Source organism: Pantherophis guttatus, chromosome 7 (assembly GCF_059756535.1).
Source record: "Pantherophis guttatus breed Tessera chromosome 7, ASM5975653v1, whole genome shotgun sequence".
Classification (NCBI taxonomy): domain Eukaryota; kingdom Metazoa; phylum Chordata; class Lepidosauria; order Squamata; family Colubridae; genus Pantherophis; species Pantherophis guttatus.
This window is the reverse complement of record NC_142069.1, coordinates 8,947,850-8,963,245: the sequence shown is the minus strand read 5'-3', so window position 1 is coordinate 8,963,245 and position 15,396 is coordinate 8,947,850. Positions and strand designations below refer to the sequence as shown.

The window sequence follows — 15,396 nt, the reverse complement described above, 5'->3', positions numbered from 1 at the left end:
TGTGAGTGATATGACTACAGAGAAAGTCGTTATGAAAAAGAAAAGATGTGATGCCGCGCGAAATTTTGAATGGCAGCCATCTTGGTTTCAACAAGCCTCCAAAGGGAGCGAAGCAGAGCCAATCAAAATGCTCAGTTCAAAATTTCTGGCGCGAAAAACGTTATCAGACAACGAAAGTGAAAAGGAAGATTCGAAATCTCCAGAAGAACCCGAATCAGATAGCGAAGACGATTTTACCAAATCCCAAATAAAATCAGCAATGAAGACGCTTTTTGCTGCATTTGGGCCAAAATTAAAAATCTCCAAAGCGCCAACAAAGAAGCAAAAGAACAAGTCGATACCTCAAGACCTACACGCTCCCATCCTGACTTCGAGAGCGACGACGCCCGAGCCCAGAGAGCCATGCCGATTCCGCCCCACGCCGCAGACCGGATCAAATATCAACGCACACAGGAGAAAGAGAAGAACAGCCGCCGCCATCAGAACTCCTAAAACCGAGCCAGAGACCGACTCGTCTGAAGAGGAGCAGAGCGAACGAGCTGAAATGGAAAGAACCTTCCACGACGATGCCAAAGAAGAAATGAGCAACGCGCATGTGCGAAACCACGTAGACGGTCCGGAAAGACTTGAACTGGCCAGAGAACCGCGCAGACTCGTTGCGAGCATCCCTATGCCGTTTTGCAATTTCCTGCACTTGCGAGATCACGGACTACCTCAGGTTGTAAGTAATGGACAAAATAATGTGGGAAACTTACCCAGTGACTTCCCAAAACTTAGAGTTGATGGCATTAATTTGCAAGAGTGGTATCAACAGCTCCAGGTTGTCTTTATGAAAGAAAATTTACTATTCTTTATCACTAGTCCTCCAAGAAGACCTTGGACTTTAAAAATAGATTGTTTACATCATAGAGCATTCTTCTTAATAATATCTAGCGTATCTCCTGCAATGTATCATAGTATCAAACCAAACCTAACTGTCTCAGAAATAATTCAATGCATGTTTAATCTATTCCACAGCGACAGTGTAGCTACCACTACGAGAATGTCTAAGGATTTCTTTTCTTCTAGAGTAAAACCAGGGGTTTCCATAAGTGAGCATTTGATATCTCTAAACAAAATAAGAGCTGAGCTGCATCTGAGGGGGGAAGTGATTTCAGATCAAACAATGAAAAGTGTTATTATCAATTCACTTGATTCATCATGGGATAGTTTTATGTCACACTTAGACACCATCAATCTAGGATATTTATCCATAGAGAGTCTATCTAACAAATTGATAGCTGAAGACAATTCAAGAAAAAATCGTTCTAGCAATCACACAGAACACAAATCTTTTAGGAAGGTAGCTTTCCAAGAAAAATACAATGAAACTTTTAAATGCCACAGTTGTGGGTCCAGGGAACACAATAGAAGAGACTGTCCCAAAATATCAAAGGAGAGACATAGGCCAGAATATAGAAGCAGATACAATTATAGACAGTCTTCCACAGATAGATATAAATATAGAAGCCCACCAAATTACAGAGAGAGTAGAGGGGGTAGAGAAAATTCAAAAGAGAGAAAATCTGGTTCACTGAATGGACTAAATAAACAAGACAGCACTAAAACACAACAAAATGAGAACAATAATTGGCTTATCGATTCTGGGGCAACCAATCACACCACTAATAATAAAAATATTCTATCTTCATTTACAGAAGATAAGTTTGTAATAAAGGTGGCTAATCAAGAAAAGGTTCAAGTATTAGGCAGAGGAAACATAACATTGCCTGGTCTAGGAAAAATAGAGGGGGTATTGTTAATCCCTGAAATACCTCATAACATACTAAGTGTCATAAAACTAAGTAGAGATTCTGATATCAATATAGTTTTCTCAAAGGGGAAAGCAACTTTAGAGAAGGACAAAACAAATGTAGGTACTGTGATGATTAAAGGAGGCCTACCCTATCTAGTAACAAAAGAAAGATGGTTACATAACATTGACTCAAATATGGAGGATTGTATTGAGGCAGATGATGAAAATGTTAGTAACAGTGACAATGATGAATGTGAAATATCTCATGATCACACAAATACACACAAAGAGAAGAGACCAAGAATAGGTAAACCAATTCATGATGAGTGTGCTCACATCTTACATAGGAAGTTAGGACATGCAAGTTTTCCTGTAGTACAAAAAATGACTGAACACGCAGAAGGTGTCAAAATAAAAAATTGTGAAAATTATTTGGAATGCTCAGTATGTAAATCCACTAAATTAAAAACTAGTCCCAGACCAAAAAAATCCAACAGATCGACTAACAAAATTTTTGACTTAGTACATATGGACTTAGTTGGTCCATTAACTCCATCAATCACTTATAGAAAGCGTTACTTCCTAACAATAGTAGATGACTATAGTCGCTATGGTTTTGTTTACACATTAAAACACAAGGATGAAACCTTTCAGAAATTTAAGGAATTCTACAAACGCATAGAAACACAACATAATATCAGAATAAAACAAATTATGACAGATAGGGGATGTGAATTCATGTCTAAAGAATTCTCCCAATGGTTAAAGGATAGAGGAATGCTACATTTCACGTCTAGTCCATTTTCTGCATTCCAAAATGGGGTTGCAGAGAGAAAGAATTCCACACTGCAAACCATGATTAGATGCACATTAGAGGATGCTGGTTTAGGCAAACAATTTTGGTCAGAAGCCTTACATTATTCAAATTACACTCAAAATAGAACCTGGTCCAGTATTGTGAATAAAACACCATATGAGGTGATGTATAATAGGAAACCCAAATTAGCACACATGCACATATTTGGAGTCACTGCAGACGTACATATACCTAAGCAGTTGAGAAGAAAGGGAGAAAACGTATCCAGAAGATTAAGATTTATGGGATATGAAACTGGCACCAAAGGGTACAGATTCATTGATAATAATAACAAATTTATAGTCTCCAGAACAGCTGTGTTCCATGAACAAGCAAATTGGTCTAAATTACATCTTAATGAAATATTTCCAGATAAATACAAAGATACAAAATCTTGTGAGGAAGGAACAATAGAGAATCAAAATATCAACAAAAATACAAAGAAAACCAAAACTTGGACAAATAGTCAGCACAAAATAAAGACAGACACATTAACAAAAAAGGAAGCAAGATATTTGCATGACAACCATAGCAAACCTGAAAGAGCTATTAGAAACAATAGAAATCAAATACCAGGTAAATACAGAGATTATATAATGCATATGGATGGTGAACAAATAACACCTAATACATATGAGGAAGTATTAAAACTCCCTTATGAAGAAAAGGAAAAATGGGAACTAGCTATGAAAAAAGAGATGGAAAGTTTGCAAGGATTAAATGTATTCACACCTGCGACCGCACCTAAAGATAAAACAATCATAGGTACTAGGTGGATTTATAAAATTAAGAATCTAGAAGGAGGCAATACTCTATACAAAGCCAGATTAGTTGCACAAGGTTATGCACAAAAATATCCGGAGGACTATACTGACACATACTCTCCCACAGTGAGAACAGAGAGTGTTAAAACAGCTCTGGTAGTGGCATCTGCACTCAATCTTGATGTATTCCAATATGACATACAGACTGCGTACTTACACGCGAAACTAGATAAGGAAATATATGTAAGGGCACCACACAGTCAATACACTAATAAGAATGAAATCTGGCTATTGAACAAAAGTCTATATGGGTTAAAACAATCTGGCAAAAGATGGTATGATTGTTTGGTAAAAGTACTTAAGACCATGGACTTTAACGCTACCACCGCTGATAACTGTTTCTTTGTAAAAAAAAGTGATGATCACATTGAATTCGTGTTAATTTATGTAGATGATATTTTATATATAGGAAAAAACAAGGAGAGAAGAGAAACCTTTGTAAATAAGCTAAACGAACATTTTTCGTTGAAATCTCTAGGTAAAGTAAACAAATACCTTGGTGTACAAATTAACAAAACTAGAAGGGGATTCAAACTCACTCAGAAAGATAAGATTATTGAACTTCTAAACAAATGCAATTTAAACAATGCTAAACCATGTGACACTCCCATGCAAACTGATTTCCTTAGAAACAATGATGAGTCTTCCCCTGAATTTAAAGATAATACATTCTATAGATCAGTCATAGGTTCACTTCTTTATATATCTAATTGGACCAGACCAGATATTGCATTACCTCTCAATTTATTGTCAAGATATGTTAGTAAACCAACTATGTATCATTGGGAAGCTGTCAAAAGAATTCTAAGATATCTAAAAAGTACATTAGATTTTTGTTTAGTATTAGAACCTAGTAATGACAAAGAGCCAAAACTTACTTGTTACGCAGATGCGGATTGGGCTGGAGATATATCATGCAGAAAGAGCACTTCTGGTTATATTTTTCTATTAAATAACTGTCCAGTTTACTGGTACACTGGTAAACAAGAACTGGTAGCCACTTCAACCACAGAAGCGGAATATGTTTGTTTATCCAAAGCTGCAAATAACCTTGTATGGTTTAATGATTTGATTTCAGATGTCTGGAAAAAACCTGCTTTACCTTTTGTTATGCATGAAGATAATAAAGCAGCCATTGAAATATCCAGATCCGATGCCATTGGACAAAGATCCAGGCATATAGATATAAAGTTTAAACATGTGAGACAATTGTCTCAAGATGGATTTATCAAAGCAGTGCATTGTGATACCTCTGAACAATTAGCTGACATATTAACGAAGCCTTTACCTTCTAAACAGCACAAATATTTAACTTCAAAATTATATGTCTTATATTGTCCTGAATCTGAATGTAATTGGTGTTGTATAGCGAACCGGCATTTAGAGGGGGATTTGTCAGATGTAAATGCCTTATTCCCTAATCTGTAAATAATGTATATATGGGATATCAGGGGTTAACTTATTCTTTGTTTCTTAATGTATTCATAATTCACCACTCCCATCCTTGACTCCGCCCTTTGTATATATAAGGAGCCACCCTCACCTTTTCCCTTGCTTCTATCTGTAAATATTCAGTGAATATAGAATGCCTGTTAAGATTAAAGAGAGATATATTTAAACCTCTAATCTTTATTATCATTATTGAGTCTGATCCTAAAAATATTGCAACAGAAACGAGTGTCAAATGATTTAAAGATAGAACAGAAGAGTTGTAGCTCAGGGTTGAACAGTGGGGTCTTTGGTGCTGTCAGAGCTTGGTTGTTTTCTTGCAGACATTTCATTACCCAACTAGGTAACCTTATCAGCGTTTGGTAGTGTAATGTTTCCAAGAAAACAACCAACCTCAGAGAGCACCAAGGATCCATCCCACAAACTACTTACATACTGTTGCCAAAGGAAACTAGGTAGACATCTCCATGAAGTCATCAGAAGAGAGGGGGGGACAGAGGGAGGGGGAGGGAGAGAGAGGGAGGGAGGGAGGGAAGGAGGGAGAAAGAGAGAGAGGGAGAGAAAGGGAGAGAGAAAGAGGGGGGAGGGAGGGAGGGAGGGAGGGAAGGAGGAAGAGAGAGAAAGAGAGGGGGAGGGAGGGAGGGAGGGAGGGAAGGAGGAAGAGAGAGAAAGAGAGGGAGGGAGAGTGGGAGAGAGAGAAAGAGAGGGACAGGGAGGGAGGGAGGGTGAGAGAGAGAAGGAGGAAGGAAGGAAGGAAGGAAGGGAAAGAGAAAGAAAGAAAGAAAGAAAGAAAGAAAGAAAAAAAGAAAGAAAGAAAGAGAAAGAAAGAAAGAAAGAAAGAAAGAAAGAAAGAAAGAAAGAAAGAAAGAAAGAAAGAGAGAGGGGGAGAGGGAGAGGAAGGAAGGAAGGGAAGAAAAGTTAAGGGAGGAAGAAATCTAATAGACCCCATTTATTCCCATATCTTCTCTGAAAATGCCACACAGAATTAGAAGTGGCTCCCTACAAAGTACTACTTGTTCATTACAAATCTTTATATTGGCCTCAGTAAATTCTTAATTGCCAAGATGAACTCACTGGATTAAAGAACCGATTACGACCCCCGGAACCGTATCGTTGAGCAATGAACGTGGACAGTGACGTCTCATGCTTTGCCCTAACTCTTCCGCCTCCCTTTTAACAGGTCTATTTTGGGAGATGGCTGATTGAAGGAAGCCCCTCTGTGGTGTTGTTCGACATCGCATCAGCAGCTTGGAATCTGGACAAATGGAAAGGGGAATTCTGGGAAGCCAGCCATATTGGAATTCCTTACCATGACCGAGAAGCAAATGATGCCCTCATCTTTGGATCGTTAATTGCCTGGTTTTTGAAGGAGGTGCTGTGTTTTTGGAGATGGACTCCTCATCTATCTTTCTACCTGGAAGGGCCTACTTGTGTAGATCATCACCTCTAGTGCTCTGGCCAAGCGAGCACTCAGCCTGCCATATAGAGTAGAGTAGAGTAGAGTAGAGTAGAGTAGAGTAGAGTAGAGTAGAGTAGAGTAGAGTAGAGTAGAGTAGAGTAGAAAATATGAAATGGAAAATAGAATGGAATGGAATGGAAGGGAAGGGAAGGGAAGGGAAGGGAAGGGAAGGGAAGGGAAGAGAAGAGAAGAGAAGAGAAGAGAAGAGAAGAGAAGAGAAGAGAAGAGAAGAGAAGAGAAGAGAAGAGAAGAGAAGAGAAGAGAAGTTAGAAGGGACCTTGTAGGTTATCTAGTCCAACCCACGCCCCCCCCAAGCAGGAGACCCTACACCATTTCTGACAGATGGCTGTCCAGTCTCTTCTTGAAACCTTCCAATGATGAAGCTCCCACAACCTCCGAAGGCAACTTCTGTTCTATGGGTTGATTGTTCTCACTGCCAGAAAATTTCTCCTTATTTCTAGGTTGAATCTCTCCTTGATCAGTTTCCATCCATTGTTCCTTATCAATGGGGAAATCCCCAAGTAGCCCCTGGAATCCCTCTGGATCCAGAAAAATCTCTCGGGTGGACTTTGACCCCACTTCCTGGGCAGCATCTGTAAAGGAACGTAGAGCTGTCCTTGAGGGAAAGATAGGAAACTGCCATTAGGCAGCAAGTTGGATAATGAATTGTATGAGCCAGAGATAAAAGAAAAGCATGAGGAACAAACAAAATTAAGACAGGGTTATTCTGAGTTCCTTTCTCACACTACCTTCTATCTCTTGACTTGGTGACCTCCTGCTCAAATCTCTCCTTAATTCCTTAATCCTTTTCCGTTCGTAACACTTGTGTAACTGAACTGATAACAGAATTGAAGTATCTTCTTGGATGAGAAGTGAAACTTTTTCAAGGAAAAAAAAACCCAATAAAGTCCAGTTGCCTTTTGGGAAAGCACCCAAAAGGGTGCTTTCTTTCTGGGCATGAACATGCATGCTCACACAAACACACACACACACACACACACACACACACACACACACACACGCAAGACATATTCTTGGATCTCTTGATGGAATGTAGTTAATGAGATCCTAAGCTTTGGCTATCCTTATAATCACGGGTGAAATCTACCTACCTTCCCTACCAGTTGGGAAATGCACACGTGTGCGTCACGTGTGAACTTTGGACCCTCTGCGCATGCGCAAAGCCTTCTGCGGATGTGCAGAGGGTCAAAAACAGGTTACTTCCTGGTTAAAACCAGGAAGTAACGACGTCCGGGTGGCTGGGCGGAGCCCTGCACTGCTGCTGCTACCAGTTCTCCGAACCACATGCTGCTGCCGCTCCCGGTTCGCCCGAACTGGTGCATTTCACCCCTGCTTATAATGCATACATTCTAAATAAATGTTCCTACTTCACTAACCATTGTTCTGGAATCTCAGTTCCCAATCTCTGGGATGCACACTGCGCACCCAGGATCAACTGAATCGTTAAATAAGCACAGAATTCACTCAAACCAGTCTAAGGCCTTTTCTTCCCATCCAGCAGGAGGGTTGGACTAGAAGACCTCCAAGGTCCCTTCCAACTCTATCATTCCATATTCATCCTGCAACAAACAAAGTTGAAAATGAATTACTGTACTTTTAATCCACTGAGCAAATGTACCGTTAAGTTTTTTTTTAACTGACTTGGTTATTGATATTGTAAGCACCCAGCTGTTGCCTCTTTATTCGCTCTTTCAACTTGGAGATTGCTTGAGATGTGAAAGTTAGGAGGTGACACAATACATTTTCCCTTTTTCTCTCTCCTTTGCAGCTTGCCAGTCAGTTTGAAGAGAAGCCCAACGTTATAGCTCACTTCCATGAATGGCAAGCTGGCCCCGGCCTCATCCTGTGCCGGTTCAGGAAGATTCCAATTGCAACCATTTTCACAACTCATGCGACTCTGTTAGGAAGGTACCTGTGTGCAGCGAGCATAGACTTCTACAATCATTTGGACCAGGTGAGTCAATGCGGCTTGTCTTGGTCACTCTTCTCGCCGTTGTGATTCTACAAACTCTTTTTTTTTTTTTTTTTTTTTTTTTGAGGCTGGATGCATGCACAGAAGGCAGGCGCGCATGTGAACTGGGCCGCGTGTGCGCACGAAGCAAGTGTGCATGGTGAACCAGTAGCAGCATAATGTGAAACCCACCACTGATAATGACATGTGGAAATGACTTTGGAAGACAGGAACAGAAGCACGAGAGAGAGAGATGCTGCCTAGGGAAGTGTCAGATAAGACGGGGCATAGCCTGCAGCTGCATAATGGGTGGGGAAAGAAGCTCAGAAGGGACACTACTAAATTCTCAGACTGTAAAGGAGGCAGTGAGAGACTTGCTAGATTGATATCAGCCTTCCCAGGTAAAGCAGACATGAATTAATTCTAATGGTCAGATAAGAGAGGCTTAGCCTGCAGCTGTATAATGGGTGGAGAAAGAGGGACAGAAACAGTGGTGGGATTCAGCTGGTTTGGGCTGGTTCGGGCGAACCGGTAGTTAAATTGTTGACTGGCCCTGCCCCTTCCCGCCCCGCCCCTTCCAGGAGTCCCCACGTACTCCATTTTGGCTCCCAGGTAAGTGCAGGAAGGCCTCCTACGCCCAAAATGGGGCACGGGGGGGTGCCCCCCCACAGCCCATTTTTGCTCCCGGAGGATGCTGACTGTCACACCCCCTGACCACCCCACCATGGCCACACCCACCCAGCTGGTCATTAAGGCAGAGAACCGGTTGTTAAATTATTTGAATCCCACCGCTGGACAGAAAGGATCTTCTCTCTGGGTTCCCAAGCTGTAAATGAGACAGTGCCAGATTTGTACTTTCAAACTTGTAAGATTTTGCTAATGTAGTCTTATAGTAGAATTAGCTTTGAAAGCCGTGGAGTTTAGATCAGTGTCTCAGCGAGGGGGAGTGGGACCCCTCATTCCATTGCATAAGGTCTGTCACAGTTCCATCTTTTATAATGATTTTAGTGCTTCATTGTTATGATTGTCCAGTCATTGGAGTCAGGTAGCTTATACAAGTTTAATAAAATACTTGCGGTTGTTGTTGTTTGGAAGAATATCAACTTTCCACCAAGCTAACGTCCCATTGACCTATTGGACAAAGACTCATCTGTTCCCAAGACCAATGCCAGAAGATTCCATCCATCAACAAGACCATGCCAAAATGGCAATGCTATATTAGTGACATCATTGTAACGCTCTCTACATGGGACTCCCCTTGGGGTGCACCCGGAGGCTCCAACTGGTGCAGAATGCGGCCGCGCGGGGGATTATGGGAGCGACGGGGCGCTCCTATGTGACTCCTCTCCTGCACGAGCTGCATTGGCTTCCGGGTGCGCTTCAAGGTGTTGGTGATCACCTTTAAGGCGCTCCATGGCTTAGGGCCGGGGTACTTACGGGACCGTCTTCTGCTACCAATTGCCTCCCACCGGCCGGTTCACTCCCACAGTGAGGGCCTCCTCAGGGTGCTGTCAGCCAGACAATGTCGGCTGGCGACCCCCAGGGGAAGAGCCTTCTCTGTGGTGGCACCTATCCTCTGGAACAATCTACCCTCAGAGATACGAGTGATCCCAGACCTCCGGACTTTTCATCGGGCCCTTAAAACCTATTTTTTTCAGTTAGCCGGGCTGTCCTGATTTTATGGTGGGTTTTTAAAATTTGATATTGGTTTTGAACTGAAATGTTTTAAATTATGGGCCAAACTTTATTTAATTATTTTAAATCTATTTTAACTTTTGTGTACAAATGTTTTACTTTGGCTGTTCACCGCCCTGAGTCCGAAAGGAGAAGGGCGGTATAGAAATCTGAAAAATAAATAAATAAATCATCATGATATCTGTTGCAGTTTCTTAACGGCGATATTTACATAATGATGTTGCAGATATTTCTTAGTTCCCTCTCCCTGTATCTTAGGGGCGGCCACAAAAAAAAAGGGGAGGGGGTCAACCTATTCTCCAAAGCACCTGAAAGCAGAATAAGAAGCAATGGATGAAAACTAATCAAGGAGAGAAGCAACCTAGAAATAAGGAGGAATTTCCTGACATGAGTCGACCAATGGAACAGCTTTCCTCCAGAAGTTGTGGGAGCTCCATCACTGGAGGTTTTTTAAGAAGAGATTGGACAACCATTTGTCTGAAATGGTAGAGGGTTTCCTGTTTGAGCAGGGGGTTGGACTAGAAGACCTCCAAGATCCCTTCCAACTCTGTTATTTCTATTATTCTGTCCTGACTCCTTCAACCAACTCTAATACTTACAAGTACTGTTTGAAAATTTCCTTCATATGTGATTTTTGATGATGAGCCGCGGTGGCACAGTGGTTAGAGTGCAGTACTGCAGGCTACTTCTGCTGACTGCCGGCTGCCTGCAATTTGGCAGTTCAAATCTCATCAGGCACAAGGTTGGACTCATCCTTCCATCCTTCCGAGGTTCGTGAAATGAGGGCCCAGATTGTTGGGGGCAAGAGGCTGACTCTGTAAACCACTTAGAGAGGGTTGTAAAGCACTGTAAAGCGGTATATAAGTCTAAGTGCTATTGCTCTTACTATTTTCCCCTTCCATTTAACAGTTTGATATAGATAAAGAAGCAGGGGAAAGGCAGATATACCACAGATACTGCATGGAACGGGCCTCAGTGCATTGTGCGCATGTCTTTACCACGGTCTCTCAGATAACAGCCATAGAAGCGGATCACATGTTGAAGAGAGCAACTGGTAAGCAACCCATCTTTCTCACAGCCTATGGTACAGAAAGATACCCTCAAAAGTATTTCATTAATAGTGAGAACAGGGTGAGCCTAACCATGACAGAATAATGTTGAAATCCTATTGTTAATGTGGACTCCTTGGTGCTCTCTGCAGTTTTCTTGCAGATGTTTCATTACCCAGTGCTGATGAAGTTACCTAGTTTGGGTAATGCAAAAAAACAACCAACCTCAGAGAGCACCAACGACCCCATTGTCCTCCTCTCCGCAACCCACACTCCCTTCCAGCACTGATGATATTACCTAGTTTGGTAATGAAAAGTCTGCCAAAAAAACAACCAACCTCAAAGAGCACTAAGGACCCTATTGTCCTCCTCCTCCTCCTCCTCCTCCTCCTCCTCCTCCTCCTCCTCCTCCTCCTCCTCCTCCCCACAACCCCCACTCCCTTCCAGCACTGATGATGTCAGCTAGTTTGGCTAATGAAACATCTAACAGCTAACAAAACAGAGCCTTGGTGGCACAGCAGATTAAAGTGCTGTTAAGTAACACCAGCTGCCTGCAATTACTGCAAGTTTGAATCTCAGCAGGCTCAAGGTTGACTCAGCCTTCCATCCTTCCGAGGTAGGTAAAATGAGGACCCAGATTGTGGGGGCAATAAGCTGACTTTGTATAAAAAAGAACACCGCTTAGAGGGGGCCGAAAGCCCTACTAAGCAAGTATATACAAAAATATGAAGGTTATTGCTTAACGCATTGTAAGCTGCCCTGAGTCTCCGGAAAAGGGCGGCATATAAATCGAACTATCGAACTATATTAAATAAATAAATAAATAAATAAATAAATAAATAAATAAATAAATAAATCTGCAAGAAATCAACCAACCTCAGAGAGACCAAGGACCCCTCATTTCAACCCTTCAGTAAAAATAGACCTTCGGATTTCTGCAGCTTCTTTAGCTTCCTCAAGGATCCTTGACCTTTATCAAGGTCATTATATCAATATATTTATAAAATAAAGCCCTAAAGTTTTAAATGAATCCCATCATGGCACTCTTGCATAAAAGAGCGTCAAGAACAATATGAAATATCGAGGAGTCCCCAAATCACGAGAACTTGGATCCCTCTTGTTGATAAGATGACAGTACTGAGTCACATAAAATAATGTTTACACGTTTGTTGTGGCCCGTCAGCGGCCTGTGCAGATTGTAGCTGATTCCGACAACGAGGAGGCTGGTGTGGTGCTGCGCCAGCAGCCTGGGCAGCTGGTGCTTGAGTCGGACAGTGAGGAGGCTGGAGAAGATGTGGTGCCAGAGGCGGGTATTCAGCCAGGGCCTTCAGAACCTCCAGAAGCTCCTTTAAGTGAAGAGGACAAAGAGGAGGAGCCTCTTCTCAATGCACGGGCGCACAGAGCTGCCAAAAGGCAGGAGTGGCTCCTCAGGAGGAGGTCTCCTCTAGAGTAAGGCTTGCGGCTAATTGGCTACTCCCTTTGCCTATTTAAGGAGGAACGCCGCTTGCAGCAAACTGTAGGGAACAACTTTAGTTCAATCTCCTTCGCGTCTGGATTCTCTGCAAAATTGTTTCTGGGCTTTCTGCCAACTCTAGTAAGACTGTGATTACCTTATCTTAGAATTCTGGTAGGCTGTTAAGACAGTATTAACAGCCTTTGTTTGATAAAGACTAAGTTATTTGAGTAAAATAAGCTTTGTATAGAATTTGTGTGTGCTGCGTTCTTTGGGGTCCATAGCTGGGGCAAAACAACATTCTATATCTACTGGCATCTCAGGAGGCTATATTTATTGGCAGATAATATGAAATGTCACCAAAATGTCCAATAGAACGTATTACCCTTTTTTGGAATAGGGCCTGGTGACGAACCTATGGCATGCGTGCTGGAAGTGGCACACAGAGCCATCTCTCTGGGCACACGAGCCATCGCCTGTTTCTCTTCCGGTTCCGATGCACCGGCCAGCTGGTCTTCACGCGTGGGGGAGCGCTGGAAACTGGAAGATCATCTTCCGGTTTCCGGCATGCATGCGTGCGGCCAACTGGTTTTTGTGTGCGCATGAGTGCCAGAAACCGGAAGACCAGGTGGCCAGTGCACATGTGTGCTTCAGAAACTGGAAGATCATCTTCCCGGTGCACGCATGTGCTCCGGGCGGCTGCTCTTCCGGCACCTGCACGCACGGTCCCGTTTCTGCACTCGGTGCCGAAAAGATTCGCCAATACTGGAATAGGGCATCTATCAAGGGCATCGAGACTTCACATCCAATGGCCAGGTCTTTAAACAATCCACTTTATTCACATTGGAGTTGAGATGCCTTCCCCGAGACCTTTGCTTGCAAAGGACGATTTGAAACTGGCACATGTCGACGTGCAACGTTGTGAAATGTGCCTGTAGCTCCAAAAAAAAAAAAGGGTCAATGATCCTTGAGGAAGTAGATCATTAAACCTGGCATTTGCCCAAGGGCACTGCAGTTTACAATCTGTGGAGAATCTATGCTTGAATAGGAGATAATTGCTTTCCAAATCACTGCTTTGGTCTAGATTAATAATTAAGGTTGATTGTAGAGCTGCCGTCAGGATCTTTGTTCCCGTAATGGTTTGCTTCAAATAATTATATGTCAGTGTACTGATGTCCCACCAACATCCAAATTATCTATTCTGTTCTGTTCTGTTCTGTTCTGTTCCGCTCCATTCCATTCTGTTCTATATTTTCTGTTCTGTTCTGTTCTGTTCTGTTCCGTTCCATATTTTCTGTTCTGTTCTGTCCTGTCCTGTCCTGTCCTGTTCTGTTCCGTTCCATTCCATTCCGTTCCATATTTTCTGTTCTGTTCTGTTCTGTTCCGTTCCGCTCCATTCCATTCCATTCTGTTCTATATTTTCTGTTCTGTTCTGTTTTGTTCCGTTCCATATTTTCTGTTCTGTTCTGTTCTGTCCTGTTCTGTTCTGTTCCGTTCCGTTCCATTCCGTTCCATATTTTCTGTTCTGTTCTGTTCTGTTCTGTTCTGTTCTGTTCTGTTCTGTTCTGTCCTGTCCTGTCCTGTCCTGTTCTGTTCCGCTCCATCCATTCCATTCCGTTCCATATTTTCTGTTCTGTTCTGTTCTGTTCCGTTCCATTCCGTTCCATATTTTCTGTTCTGTTCTGTTCCGTTCCGTTCCGTTCTGTTCCATATTTTCTGTTCTGTTCTGTTCTGTTCTGTACTGTACTGTACTGTACTGTACTGTTCTGTTCTGTTCTGTTCTGTTCTGTTCTACGCTACGCCACGCCACGCCACGCCATACCATGCCATTCAATTCCATTAGTATTCTATTCTATATTGGTAATGGTATTCTATTGATACAATAAAAAATGTACCAATAGAAGAGAATATTCGTAGCTCAGGGTTGAACTGTGGAGTCCTTGCTGCTCTCTGAGCTTGCAGGCATTTCATTAACCAACCACCCAAACACTGAAGATGTTGCCTAGCTTGGTAATGAAATGTCTTTGGTGGTCCCTGAGCTTGGTTGTTTCCTTGCAGACATTTCATTACCAAGCTAGGCAACATCCTCAGTGTTTGGTTGGGTAATGAAATGTCTACAAGGAAACAACCAAGCCAGGGTTCTAATTTTTTTTTACTACCGGTTCTGTGGGCGTGGCTTATTTTGTGGGTGTGGCTTGGAGGTCATGTGACTAGGTGGGCGTGGCTAGCTGGTCAGAGTCATTTCTGGAAGGTCCTCGCACTTACGACCAGTCCTCGCACTTATGACCCGACTCATTTGTTTGCTTTTAACACTGATCAGCTGTAGGACGGCCCTTTGAAGCCCCGCGGCAAGAGTTTAGTTTTTTTTCCCTCTAATCATCAGCTGGGACTCAGGAGGCAGCAATAGATTGGGGGTGGGACCAAATAAAAGGTAAGAATAACGTGGGGTGGGTGGGGGAGTGGGAGGGCGGGGGGGAGAACCGGTTCAGTGATGTCATATCGTCACCGCTACCGGCTCAGCTGAACCGGACCGAACCAGGAGGAACCCACCACTGAACCAAGCTCAGGGACCACCAAGGACTTCACAATCTTTATTGCCTTTGCTTTGATGAGGGCCCACCTACCTGCCCCGGCTCTATGCTGTCCTATTTAGGCATGTTTTTGAGGCTGGGCGCTTGCACACAAGCAAAGTGCATGCACGGAAGTGGCGCATACGAGCAAAACAAGCGTGCGCGCACTCACATTTGCAAACCGGTAGGGAAAGTAAGTGACTACCACCCCTGATTCCAACTCCTGAAGGATCAACTTAATAATCAGCTTCCTTTTTTTAAAAAAAAGTTTTTT

General features: G+C 42.7%; 1 protein-coding gene across 1 annotated transcript in view; it reads left to right on the top strand.

Moving 5' to 3' along the window:
* The window catches only part of GYS2 (glycogen synthase 2), a 42,207-nt gene that overhangs the window by 11,471 nt on the left and 15,340 nt on the right, over positions 1–15,396 (top strand). Inside the window, exons 3-5 of the mRNA XM_034442135.3 lie at positions 6,105–6,296; positions 8,173–8,358; positions 10,960–11,104. Of these exons, the coding sequence (XP_034298026.2) occupies positions 6,105–6,296; positions 8,173–8,358; positions 10,960–11,104 (523 nt within the window). The remainder of the gene's footprint in view (positions 1–6,104; positions 6,297–8,172; positions 8,359–10,959; positions 11,105–15,396) is intronic.